This window comes from Rhinopithecus roxellana, chromosome 5 (genome assembly GCF_007565055.1).
Source record: "Rhinopithecus roxellana isolate Shanxi Qingling chromosome 5, ASM756505v1, whole genome shotgun sequence".
NCBI lineage: Eukaryota > Metazoa > Chordata > Mammalia > Primates > Cercopithecidae > Rhinopithecus > Rhinopithecus roxellana.
Genome location: NC_044553.1, coordinates 9,252,390 through 9,265,290, shown reverse-complemented (window position 1 = coordinate 9,265,290; position 12,901 = coordinate 9,252,390). Strand labels below are relative to the sequence as shown.

General features: G+C 38.8%; 1 protein-coding gene across 1 annotated transcript in view; it reads left to right on the top strand.

Moving 5' to 3' along the window:
• LOC115897460 (fermitin family homolog 2-like) overlaps positions 1-12,901 on the top strand; it is a 74,957-nt gene that overhangs the window by 27,315 nt on the left and 34,741 nt on the right. Inside the window, exon 3 of the mRNA XM_030930066.1 lies at positions 3,263-3,496. Coding sequence (XP_030785926.1) covers positions 3,263-3,496 — 234 coding nt within the window. The remainder of the gene's footprint in view (positions 1-3,262; positions 3,497-12,901) is intronic.

Genomic DNA, 12,901 nt, shown 5'->3' with positions numbered 1-12,901 from the left:
AGCTCCTTATCACGTTGGTGTCTTTGCCTTCTATGTTTTAGCACCTACTCCTGGGCCACAATGTTTGAGCCTTTTATTATGTCTTCGCAGCTTTGCTTCTGCTCTGCTTCTACAATAAAATAGCTGTTTTTTTTAAATTTAATAAATATTCCTTTCAGGCTGTATACAGGTGCTATGGAGGCCCCCCTCTTTCACGCAGTTCACCTGCACTCCTGGTGGCCAGATCCCCAACATGCTGACAAGCTCTTTTCCTTAGGTGCAGGGATTGAGCTTGCTCTGCCTGAGTGCAGAGCAGCCAGCCCCGTGCTGGCAGCCAAGAAGTGTTAAGAGCTTTTAATGTCATGGCCCCAGGAGTAACCCTTAACAAGAAAGTGGAGAGATACCTCGGTCTTTATCCTGTGTGGGAGAGTTCTGAGGCATGCCCTGAAGGACTGAACTCCAGGTGCTCACAGCAGTGAGGAACCTCCAGTCGGCTTTTCTCCCTGTCTCACTTTCACTGATCCCCTCAAGTGTGCTTCCTGGGATTTCCTTCCCGCAAATAAGCTGCTTGCACCCAAGTTCTTAGGTCAGGGATGCCTTCTGGAGGAACCCAAATGACATGTGCTGGTGGACTCCTATTACTCTTACAGCTCTTTTTTCTCCTTTCCTCCCCACTGGGAGTATATGACGTAGCTTCCTTAGTGGTTGACATTGACACTAGATGTGGGAAAGAAAATATTACAGGTTGAATATTCCTTATCTGAAAGCTTGAGACCAGCATGTTTCTGATCTTGAATTTTGAAATATCTGTATTGTACTTACCAGTTGAGCATTCCTAATCCAAAAATCTGAAGTCTGAAATGTTCCAAAGTCTAAAACTCCCCCCCCTTCCCCCCAGTTTCTGAGCATTTTGGATTTCAGAGTTTCAGATTAGGGAGGCTCAACCAGTATATACTACCTGCCGATCATTCAGTTCAGCTCAGCAGTAACTCTGCTGGGTTACCAGCGTTCTTTGCAGGTTACCTTTTTCTGCCCTTAGTTTTCTATTTCTGGAAAGAAAAGTAATATGTGACCTTGGTTGTCTTCCATGAGGTAGATCAGAATTTTCTGTTTCCAAAAGTTAGTTGGCAGATTCTGTGCTAGAAAGTAGTGTGTAGGGTACTATATACAATTAAGTATCACAATTAAGCGAGTGGTTATAAAACAGCAGTTACAGGCATTTCTTTTGCCAGACTTCAAATAACATGATTGGCAGGACTTTGCGAAAACCACAGATGTTAAAATTTCAAAATGGTAATACGATCACAAGGAGCTGTAGCCGTAATTCTCCCATTAAAGTACTTACTGATTAAAATAAGTGTTTAATGTCTGGAGAATTGAAAGTCTTTTTCTACCTGTGGCATGTTTCTTCCATAATGAGAACTTCAGTTGTATCAAGTAAATTTCACCATTGTAGAAGGTGTTTCGGCCTTGTAATCAATGTGAGAATTTGGTTTTTATTTGGGGATAGACTAGTTATGTGTGTGTGTATGTGTTTCAGGTTCTAGATTAATACATACTTTTAATTGTCTTTAAGTTGATGAACTCTTTTTAAAGGTATGACTATATTAAAATGAGCTTTATCTCAGAAGCATGATAGTTTTTAATTTTTATTTGCAAAAAGTTACTCACTTTTTTTTTTTTTCTTGAGGTAGGGTCTCACTCTGCCACCCAGGCTGGATGTAGTACAGTGGTGCAATCACAGCTCACTGCAGCCTCGATCTACCTCCTAGGTTCAGGCATTCTTCCTACCTCAGCCACCTGAGTAGCTGGGACTACAGGCACATGCCACCATGCCCGGCTAATTTTTTCTAGAGATGGGGTTTCACCACGTTGTCCAGGCTGGTCTTGAATTCCTGGGCTTAAGCAATCTGCCCACCTCAGCCTCCCAAAAGTTCTGGGATTATAGGCGTGAGCCACTGTGCCCAGCATTCACATGTTTTTCCTTCCCTGGAAGTTGTTGTTTTCCTTGAGACAGAGTCTCATTCCCTTGCCCAGGCTGGATTGTAGCGTCACATCACAACTCACTGCAACCTTGACCTTCTGGGCTCAAGTGATCCTCCTACCTCAGCATCCTAAGTAGGTGGGACTGCAGGCACATGCCACTATGCCTGGCTAATTAAAAAAAATTTTTTTTGTAGAGATGGGACTTCACCATGTTGCCCTGACTGGTCTCGAACTCATGGGCTCAAGCGATCCTCCAGCCTCAGCCTCCCAAAGTTCTGGAATTATAGGCACGAGCCACCACGCTGGGCCTGTTCTTTTTGTGTGTGTTTTGTTTTGTTTTCTGAAACATCACTTTCCCTTTTGTTGGCACTTAGTAAGTTTAACATACAATTGATCCCAAAAGTCTTTACTTTGATCGCGGCTTTAAAAACCAACTTCCTATCCTAGTCATAAGTAAATAAATAACTAGCTGAAGTTGGATTTTACTGCTACAAGCTTATTGTTACGACCTGCCTTATCTGGGGGTAACTAAATCTTGTGTAAATTACATTCTTTTCTTTATTTGGTTTCATTTAGTTGCATAAGGCTGTTAAATAGTTGAACAGATATTAATGTTTCCTGTTAGGCTTGTACCAGAACGTGCTCAGAGAAAAATGTTGGACAGTGTGACTTTAGATCCATTTTCGGGGATCTATTTGGGAGAGTGTATGTGGCCAGAATGTAGTTTTTTTATTTTTGGAGCTTTCTCTTAAGTTATAGTGTTTCTCATGGGTGTTTTCCCTGTTCCTCCTCTTCACCTAGGATATTGGTTTCTGTTCGCTTTGGTTCCCCATCTTTTCACCACCCCTCATTCACCTTGACATACTTCTTCAGCTACATAAACCACAGTCTGTTCAGTTTCTCATCAGAATAGTATTGTCCATTCCTATAGGACAAGTTCCAAGCCCACCAACTCCTTGTCTTTATTAATCCTTCCTATTCTCGCCCTCAGGGTTCTGATTGTTTTCTGAGAACAAGAGAGTACTTTCTCCATCATCCATGTGTCCCATTTTGTACTTGACTCAAACATTCTTAGATGCCCTGTATATTCTGCCTCAGCCACCTTGTGTACTGGCTTTTCAGGACAGAGCATGTTTTCTCAGCTGTTAGTGTTTCTTTTGTACGTGTCACATAACAGTAACTTAGTAGTTAATTATTTCTGTTAAATACCCAATTATCTAGTTTTCTGCTTTTAATTTCTCAAAGTAACCTTGGTGATTTTTAAGTGATTTGTTTCTTTATTGTTTGTTTTTTATAGATGTAAAAAAAGATTGGTCTGACCATGCTCTCTGGTGGGAAAAGAAGAGAACTTGGCTTCTGAAGACACATTGGACCTTAGATAAGTATGGTATTCAGGCAGATGCTAAGCTTCAGTTCACCCCTCAGCACAAACTGCTCCGCCTGCAGCTTCCCAACATGAAGTATGTGAAGGTGAAAGTGAATTTCTCTGATAGAGTCTTCAAAGCTGTTTCTGACATCTGTAAGACTTTTAGTAAGTATTACATAAATTCTTAAAATACAAATTATGTGACGTACATATGACCGATGACTGACATAGCTTATCCCAAGGAATGGGGTGTGGGGCTGAACTGTCTATGTATACATGTATGTGTGTGAAATTTCTACTTCATTAAAGTTTTTCTATTAAGATAAATGCTGGGTGAAGGTGGAACAGAAAGAACCTAGTAGAGATTCTTTCCTTACTAGAATTATATCTGATATTTGTTATTTAATACCTTGTTTTTGTGGGGAGGGTAAGGGAACAGGCACTGTTTTCAGGGGAACACACATGACTTTGCAATGTTTCCTTCACATAAGTCACTATTTGATTTTAGTGATTCAGGCAGATTGTGTCACTTCTTTCATTGAAGGCCTGACACAGCTCCTAAGGAAATGACTATGAGTGTTGTCTTCGTTCATCAGTCTACATTTTGAACATCCCTGTAGTATTTCTATTTATGCATTCTGAAATGAGATGTGGGTTACTTTGGCTGACCCAGTTATGTCATATGACAGGAAGTATTCAACCATCTGAGAAAATGTGAACTGCTGTCACTACCACTAGTGCAGAACTCTGTTGTATTTTTTCCTATTTGAGAAATTCTTGGTTAAAGATACATTTAGTGACTTCTTATTTTAATTCCAATAAAGAACTACAGTTTTTTATTCATGTTAAATTTTTAAATTATACTAGTAATTTATAAATATATTCTGTTGTAAAAGAATCAGTGAATATAGAAATACATAGTAAGCTCCCCTTTCCCCTAAGTAATCATTCTTGACAGTTTGGTGATTTTCTATACATTTATTTATCCATACATATTGGATTGTTTTTTAATAAATAGGAGCATTTTATGTGTATTTTTTAAACTCAGTAATGTCTTAGAGATTTTTCTATGTGTTATACATTATTTTAAGCTGTAATTCAGAGTATAGACGTATTATTAATTTACATCCAATCACTTCTAGGCCTTTTTGGCTAAGATCAAGTATAATTTATAACCACGTTTCCCTGTTGATGATCAGTTAGGTTGCTTCACTCTTAGGGCAAATGCTGCAACATTTTCAAATGTTTTAAATGTTGCTGAAAACATTTGAAAATATTTTAGTTGGGCTAGCGCCAGAGTACCCAGTCTTCCTTGCTGGTGTCAGCACCCACACCCACTGCTAGAGCCTGTGGGCAAATGCTGCTCCTGTACAACGTCTCAAGCACTGGCCTGGGGACAATATGGAGGTGCCGGGACTGCCTGCCTCTTAACTCAGAGCCCTGACTGCTGCTTATGCTTGTAGGCATGGAGCTTGGAGGAGTCTGAATCCTCACCCATTTGTTGTGTTAGTTTGGGCTGTGGCTTCCCTTAAACTAATACCAACTTTTTTTCTGTCTTTCAAGAATCACTCATTTTTTACCCTCTTACGTAGTTTCCTGTCTCCTAGCAATGTTACGAATGTTCATCTTCCCTCTCCTACAATTTTTAAAGATCTTTTGCTGTCATTTCAGGGGATTTGGGATATAGGAGGGGAGATACAGGTAGATTCACATTGCCTTTTTGATCTAATGCCCTTGAAATTTTTTTTATGTGAAACAGGTTTATTATTATTATTATTAAAATAGAGAAAAGTACAAAGAATACCAAATTCCCATTATCAAGAATTAATGATTGTTGATATTTTGTCATTTTGCCAAATGACAAATAGGACTTGAAGTCAAAGTAATACTGGTAAAATTCTTGAGTCTCATTCTCCTAACTTCCCTTTACAAAGCAACTACTATCATAAGTTCAATGTGTATCCAGTAAAATACACAGACACACACACACAGACACATATCTCTGTGTATATATATCCATAAATGGTATATGTTATTGCCATTACCGTGTAGGTATTTTCTTACTCAGTTTTGTATGTGTGTGCAAGAATTTCTCTCGAGTATCCACCTAGAAGTAGAAGTAAAATTGCTGTGTTTTAAATATATACGTAATTCATTTCAGAGTACTGTCAAATTATCTTCCAGTTGGTTATACCAGTTTATATTCCAACCAGCAATGTATGAAAACCCATTGCCTCAAATCCTCACTAACACTTGATTATGGTCTGTTTTATTGTTTTTGTTTCCAAGAGAAAAAGACAGTATTTTGTTTTAGTTTACAAAGCTAAGTATGTTTTTAAATCGTTATTGGACATCTAAGTTCCTTTTTTTAATTGTTTATATCGTTTGTCCATTTTTGAGAAATTAATAAACTTTAGTTTTTGCAGGAGTTGTAGGTTCACGGCAAAGTTGAGCAAAAGTACGGAGACTCGTTCCCACATACCCTCTATCCTCACACATGCACAACCTTCCCCACTCTCAAAATCTGTACCAGAGTGGTACCTTTATTATAACTGGTGCACCTACATTGACGTATCGTTATCACTCAGTGACAGTAGTTTACGTTAGAGTTCACTTCTGGTGTTGTACATGCTTTGGGCTCGGAAAAATATATACTCATGTATATCTACTATTGTATTTTGTACAGAATAGTTTGACTGTCCAAAAAATCTCCGTGCTCTGCCTATTCATCCCTCTCGCCTCATCGCCACCAATGATCCTTTTACCTAGTTTTGCCCTTTCCAGAATATCATATGTTTGGACTCATACAGTATGTAGCCTTTTCATATTGGTTTCTTTCACTTCATAATAGGCATTTAACTTTCCTCCATGTGTTTTTGTGGCTCGATAGCTTATTTCTTTTTTTTCTGCTGCTGCTGCTGCTTTTTTTCTTTTTTTGAGACAGAATCTTGCTGTGTTGCCCAGGCTGGAATGCAGTGGCACAATCTTGGCTCACTGCAACCTCCACCTCCCGGCTTCAAGCAGTTCTTCTGCCTCAGCCTCCCAAGTAGCTGGGATTATAGGCGCCTGCCACCAAGCCGGGCTAATTTTTGTATTTTTAGTAGAGATAGGATTTCACCATGTTGGCCAGGCTGATCTCGAACTCCTGACCACAGGCGATCCACCCACCTCCACCTACCGAAGTGCTGGGATTACAAGCATGAACCACCACGCCAGGCCAGTTCATTTCTTTTTAGTGCTAAATAATATTCCATCTTTTGGATGTGTCACAGCTTATTTATCCAGTCACTTACCAAAGGATATCTTGGTTGCTTTGTTTTGAATAAAGCTGCTGTAAACGTCTGTATGCAGGCTTTCAAGTGGACATGTGTCTGTTCATCCATTCTTCTTTTATCTTTCACCATTGATTTGTAGTTCTTTATAAATTCTAATATGTGCTGCAAATAATTTCTCCTGGTCTGTTTAATGTCTTAAACCTTTGTTCATGATTAATTTTATTTACTTTTTATTTTTGTCTTTTTTGGTCATGTAGACATTAACATTGGTTTGTGTTTTTGGGGTATTTAAAAAAGCTGTTCCTATTTTGAATTACAGGTATCTGTATTTTCTGCTAGTACTCTTATTGTTTTGTTTTTCACATTTACCACTTTTATCTACTTAAAATTTACTTTTGTGTGTTTTGTGAAATAGAGATGTAGTATGGCATATTTTAGGAGAAAATGCTAGCCAACACTGTTTATTGAATTGTCTGTTATTTCTCCACATAAGCATGCCAGCTCTGTCATAAACCAAAATTCCATGTTGTGTGGATCTGTTTTTGTATGCTCTATTCTTTTCCATCGATCCATTTATATGTCCTTACATGGATAGTATACTGTTTGAATTTCTGTAGCTTCATAATAAATCTCTATCTAGTAGGGCAAGTACCCCTTCTTTGCTGTTTTTCAGAATTGCGTGAGTTGATTTTGGAATTACATGTTTCTATATGAAATTTGAAACAGTTTGTTAATTTCCAGGGAAAATTCCATAGTAATTGATTGGAAATGCATGCATTAATTTTATGTAGATCTTTCCGTTCATGAATAAAATCTGTCTCCTTTTGTTGAAGTTACCTTTTTTGTCCTTAAATAACATTTTATCTAGAAAGATACTGTACTTTTTAAAAAAAGGTTTCTTCCGGGGCTTTATACTTTTTCTAATTGGATACTGCTATTAGGAATGCTGTTTATTTTTTTCTTATAATCTAATATCTGATACCTTGCTGTACTCTTTGATAAATTCTGATAATTTATCGATTCCCTTGGATTTTCTTATTTTTTACTTTTTATTTATTTTTTGTCATTTATTTATTTATTTTGAGACAGAGTCTCCCTCCGTCACCCAGTCTGGAGTGCAATGGTAATATCTTGGCTCACTGCAACCTCCATCTCCTGGGTTCAACTACTTCTTCTGCCTCAGCCTCCCAAGTAGCTGGGACTACAGTTGCGCACCACCATACTTGGCTAATTTTTGTATTTTTAGTAGAGACGGGGTTTTGCCATGTTGGCCAGGCTGGTCTGGAACTTTCGACCTCAGGGGATCTGCCTGCCTCGGCCTCCCAAAGTGCTGGGGTTGCAGGCATGAGCCACCACGCCCGGCCTTCGCTTGGAGTTTCTATGTAAACAATCATATCTCTTCTAAAGAATAACTTTTCTCTCTTCCTTTCCCATTTTTATACATCTTATTTCTTTATCTTATGGTATTCGATTAAACCTCTAGCACAGTATTGCATAATAGCAGTAATGATGACTATTGTGTTGTTCCTGACTTAAATGGAAATGCTTTTAGCATTTGACATTGAGTTTAATATTGGTTGTTGTTTGGGGGGAGATCTTTTCCTGTTTTGTTTTGTTTTGTTTTTTGCTTTTTGAGATAGTGTCTTGATCCGTCACCCAGGCTGGAGTGCAGTGGTGTGAACACAGCTCATTACATCCTTGACCTCTTGGGCTTAAGCAATCCTCCTGCCTCAGCCTCCCAAGTAGCTGGGACCACAGGCATGCACCACCATGCCTGGCTAATTTTTGTATTTTTTTGTAGAGACAGGGTCTTGCGATGTTACCCAGGCTGGTCTTTAACTTCTGTGCTCAAGCAGCCCACCTGCCTCTGCCTCCCAAAGCAGTAGGATTACAGGCAGGAGCCCCACCACACCTAGCCTGTTTTTTGTTATAATTGCTAGTGCCTTTAACTCCAGAATGCGTGGGAATTTTAACCAAATGGAGCTTAGGAAGTGACTTGACCAAGATCACACAGAGACTGACAAGAACCCACCTAAGTGGTTCTTGTCACGGTCTGTGACAAGAATCTAGAGCTCCTTATACCTTACTTCCTTATGCCTATCTTCACTGGCCTCATGCTATCATCAAATCTCATAGATTTTTTCTTATAAAATGTTCTATGCGTTCATTCTTCATTCCACTCTCTGCTGTATAGAATGAAGTTAGATGTTGAGAAGATTTTCAGGTTGTTACACTAATATTGCTCCACCTTCCTAAATATATCTGTAGTGGGTGGTTGGCTTTCATTACTACTACTACTACTACTACTACTACTACTACTACTACTACTAGGAGTACTGCTGCTGCTGCTGCAGCAGCTGCTACTGCTACTGTTTTTGGCTGCATGGCATCTGAACTTCTGGCTCTGTGTTTTGGAAATGTCATACCTTATGAGTTGTGTGAGACAAAGCCCACCTCCCTCCTAGTGAAACCATAAAGTCCAGATAGTTGTTTCCCAACCCTCCTCATAGATAGAGTGCAGGCAGTTGGCCAGGTCTAGGTTACATGCACATCAGAAATGTCTTCTAGAACTTTGAGTCAGGAACTCGTGACTCAAGCCAGGATAGCAAATACCTCATTCTAGTGGCATACGTGGCAGCAACATCCAGCTTCTAAGGACAGAGAAGCCATATCCAGTGAGAGCACTCATCCATGCATTGAGTATATTGGCCCATTTACTCCTGGGGGATCTCATAGTGTTAGAATTTTGCGTTTGCAATGTTTGAAATTTAGATTACAAAAAGATACTATATAGTAAGCATATCTACATTATCCCATTTATGTTTAAATATTCACCTAGAGATAAACTTGGAAGTATTTCACTAGAATGTTGACAGAGGTTATCTCAGGGTGATCTATCAAGTATGTGCTTTTTATCCCCAATTGTTTTCTTATACTTTTGCAATCATTTGTTGTTGCTGTTTTTAACAATTTAATATGTAATATTTGTATAAACAAGAAAGCTATTTTTCATTAAAGGATCAAAACCACCTTTAGCTTTTTATGTTTTTGTTTTTCTCTAGAATGTAAACTTCTAAAGTCAGAAACATGCCTTTCCATCTTTGTATTCTCAGCATAGGGTATGGCCTTAGAGAACATTAATTGAATGAATAAGAGGAAAAAATGATAGAATAAAGAAATAAGGATCGGTTAATCCTATCACTGGGATCGAATGGAAAGTAAGGATCTATGACCAGGCATGGTGGCTCACACCTATAATCCCAGCACTTTGGGAGGCTGAGGCAGGCAGATCATTTGAGGCCAGGAGTTCAAGACCAGCTTGGCCAACATGGTGAAACCCCGTCTCTACTAAAAATACAAAAAGTAGCTGGACGTGGTGGCACCTGTGGTCCCAGCTACTTGAGAGGCCGAGGCAGGAGAATCACTTGAACCCGGGAGGTGGAGGTCGCAGTGAGCCAAGATCATGCCACTGCTCTCCAGCCTGGGCAACAAAGTAAGACTCTGTCTCAAAAAAAAAAGTAGTGATCTGTTACAGGATGTTCAGGGAATTTCTGCTCCATTGGGTAGTTACATTATATTTCCTCTAAACAGTCTTAACAGCTGTTAAGGGTCTGTGAACTATCAGTATTAATGGGTAGAAATTTACATAAGATTTTGATAAGTTATAAGACTAAAGTCTTTTCTACAGAAAAGAGAGGGTCTTAATGAGTGGTAATTTTATTTGTAGATATATTAGAGAATACTCCAAGAACTAAGGCACCTGATTATGAAATTGTCCGAAACAAAAGGGATTGTGCTTTACAGACTAGTCATGTTTACATGAAGGAGCAGATACCAAGGACACAGATTTCAGAAATCTGGGAGATAAAATTTAGATGATCACAGTGTTTGGTGAGAGTCCAAGTACTTGACACGTGTGAATATATAGATGTCTTCACATGCTGGCAGCACGACAGGGAAGAGGGGTATCTGATAACAGGCTCTATGCTGCAGTCTACTTAACATCATGAAGAATTGGGGGTAGGGCGGGGGTCAGTATCACAGAGCAGGGTTCCTAAGATGGGGGTCCCCATTTGGAGGAAACTGGGAGAAAAACTAGGGTGTGAAGATGCAGTCAAATAGTTATACAGTTGAGGTTTGGCTACAGAAATAAATAAGAAAACAGCTAATTGGCCTTAGATAATAATGTAATATATATTTAATAAATGCATATTTAATACATAATTTAACACTGTTATTGCTATAAAATATTTCTTGGAGGTTATAAAATTTTCATATGTGTTTTAGGAAAGAGGGAAGGGTAGTTGATTTGCCAAGTGATTAAATTGTGTTGGCAAACTCTGGCCTGCAGCCTGCTTTTGTGTAGCTCAGGAACTAATTATAATTAGGCTTTTACATTTTTTTAATGGTTAAGGAAAATTAAAATAATATTTTTTATGCTGTGAGAATTATAAAAATTCAAATTCCCATGTTCATAAATAAAGTTGTGTTGGAATACAGCTACATTCATTGGCTTAGGTATTGTCTGTGGTTGCTTTTGCGTTACAGCAGCAGTGTTGAGTAGAGCTGCATACCCTAAAATATTTACTATCTTTATGGAAAAAGTTTGCCAACCCCCGAGTTACATTATGGGAAACATTACTCTAGCGGTTTATTATTTTTTTTCACCACTGAAACTGAACACTGAAGTGACAGTGTATAACTCTTCCCAGGAATAATTAGGGTTTTTTTCTATTAATTGTTTTAGATTACTTAATTTTCAACCCAAGTTATTAAATATTTCCCCCAAATTAAAATGAAGTCACTAAGTAGTGGTCATTGTGACTTAATTAATTTAACTCTCTTGTGTCTACTTTTGTGGCTTTTGCTTACTTAATGTATGAGCAGTAGAATTAAAACTAAGAAAGATGACATTTCCATTGCTACCAAAATACATTGTTACCTAAGATTACCAAGTAAATGTGAAGGGTGTGCCAACCACTGAAAAAGGACAGTGATGCAAGACCAGCAGAACACCATTTAAAGGGAAATACCTACTTTTGCTGAACACTGACATTTCCAAGCTTTTAATTTGGTAAAAATTATCTTTTATAATTTAACTGTTGAGAAAATGCTTCTGTATAATAATTTTTTTCTTTCAAAAACGTACTTTCAGATCAGTGCTTCTGTGTAATAATTAAATGAAATTTTTGTTGCATTTTCCTTTTCTTTTGGACAGAAAGACTGTTGGCAAAGAAAGTCTTTTTTTTAATGTAATGTATTCTGGCACGCAGGCTTCACAAATGAAGAGCCTTATTGAGAGGAAATGAAAGTTTCTCCCAAAATCTGACAATCGACAGAGAACTACTATGAAAGAACATATTTTGTGTTTAGAGCTTGTGACCATTCTATATTATCAATAGGACATGTCATTTGGGTCTTTCCGCATTAGATATATGCTAATTCATTCCTGTTTTTTCTCTTTCTGTTCTAGCCTTGTGAAGAAGAATCTATCTGATAGGGATAGAGAAGCACAAAATGCTAGTGGAATAGAACTCAGACTGACTGAAGCTCAGTTGGGCTTTAAAATTTTTTGTAATTATTAAAGTGGTTTAGGTAAATTAAGCTGTACGTAAGAACTCTGTACAAAAGGTTTGTCTTAGTGGTAACAATAAAGATTGGATTTTTTTTTTTTTGGACAGAGTCTTGCTCTGTCACCCAGGCTGGAGTGCAGGGGCACGATCTCGGCTCACTGCAAGCTCTGCCTCCCGAGTTCACACCATTCTACTGCTTCAGCCTCCCAAGTAGCTGGGACTGCAGACGCCCACCACTATACCCGGCTAATTTTTTGTATCTTTGGTAGAGACGGGGTTTTACTGTCTTAGCCAGGATGGTCTCAATCTCCTGACCTCGTGATCCACCCGCCTCAGCCTCCCAAAGTGTTGGGATTACAGGCGTGAGCCCCCACACCTGGCCCCCTCCCTTTTTTTTTTTTTTTTTGAGATGGAGTCTTGCTCTGTTGCCAGGCTGGAGTACAGTGGTGCAATCTCGGCTCACTGCAATCACCGCCTCCTGGGCTTAAGCGATTCTCCTGCCTCAGCCTCCCAAGTAGCTAGGACTACAGGCGTGCGCCACCACACCCAGCTAATTTTTGTATTTTTAGTAGAGACGGTTTCACCGTCTTTGCAGGATAGTCTCGATCCCTTGACCTCACGATCTGCCCACCTTGGCCTCCCAAAGTGCTGGGATTACAGGCATGAGGGATTTTTAAATAAAGATGAAAAGGAAACGAGTCACTTAAACTACTTTTTTGTAC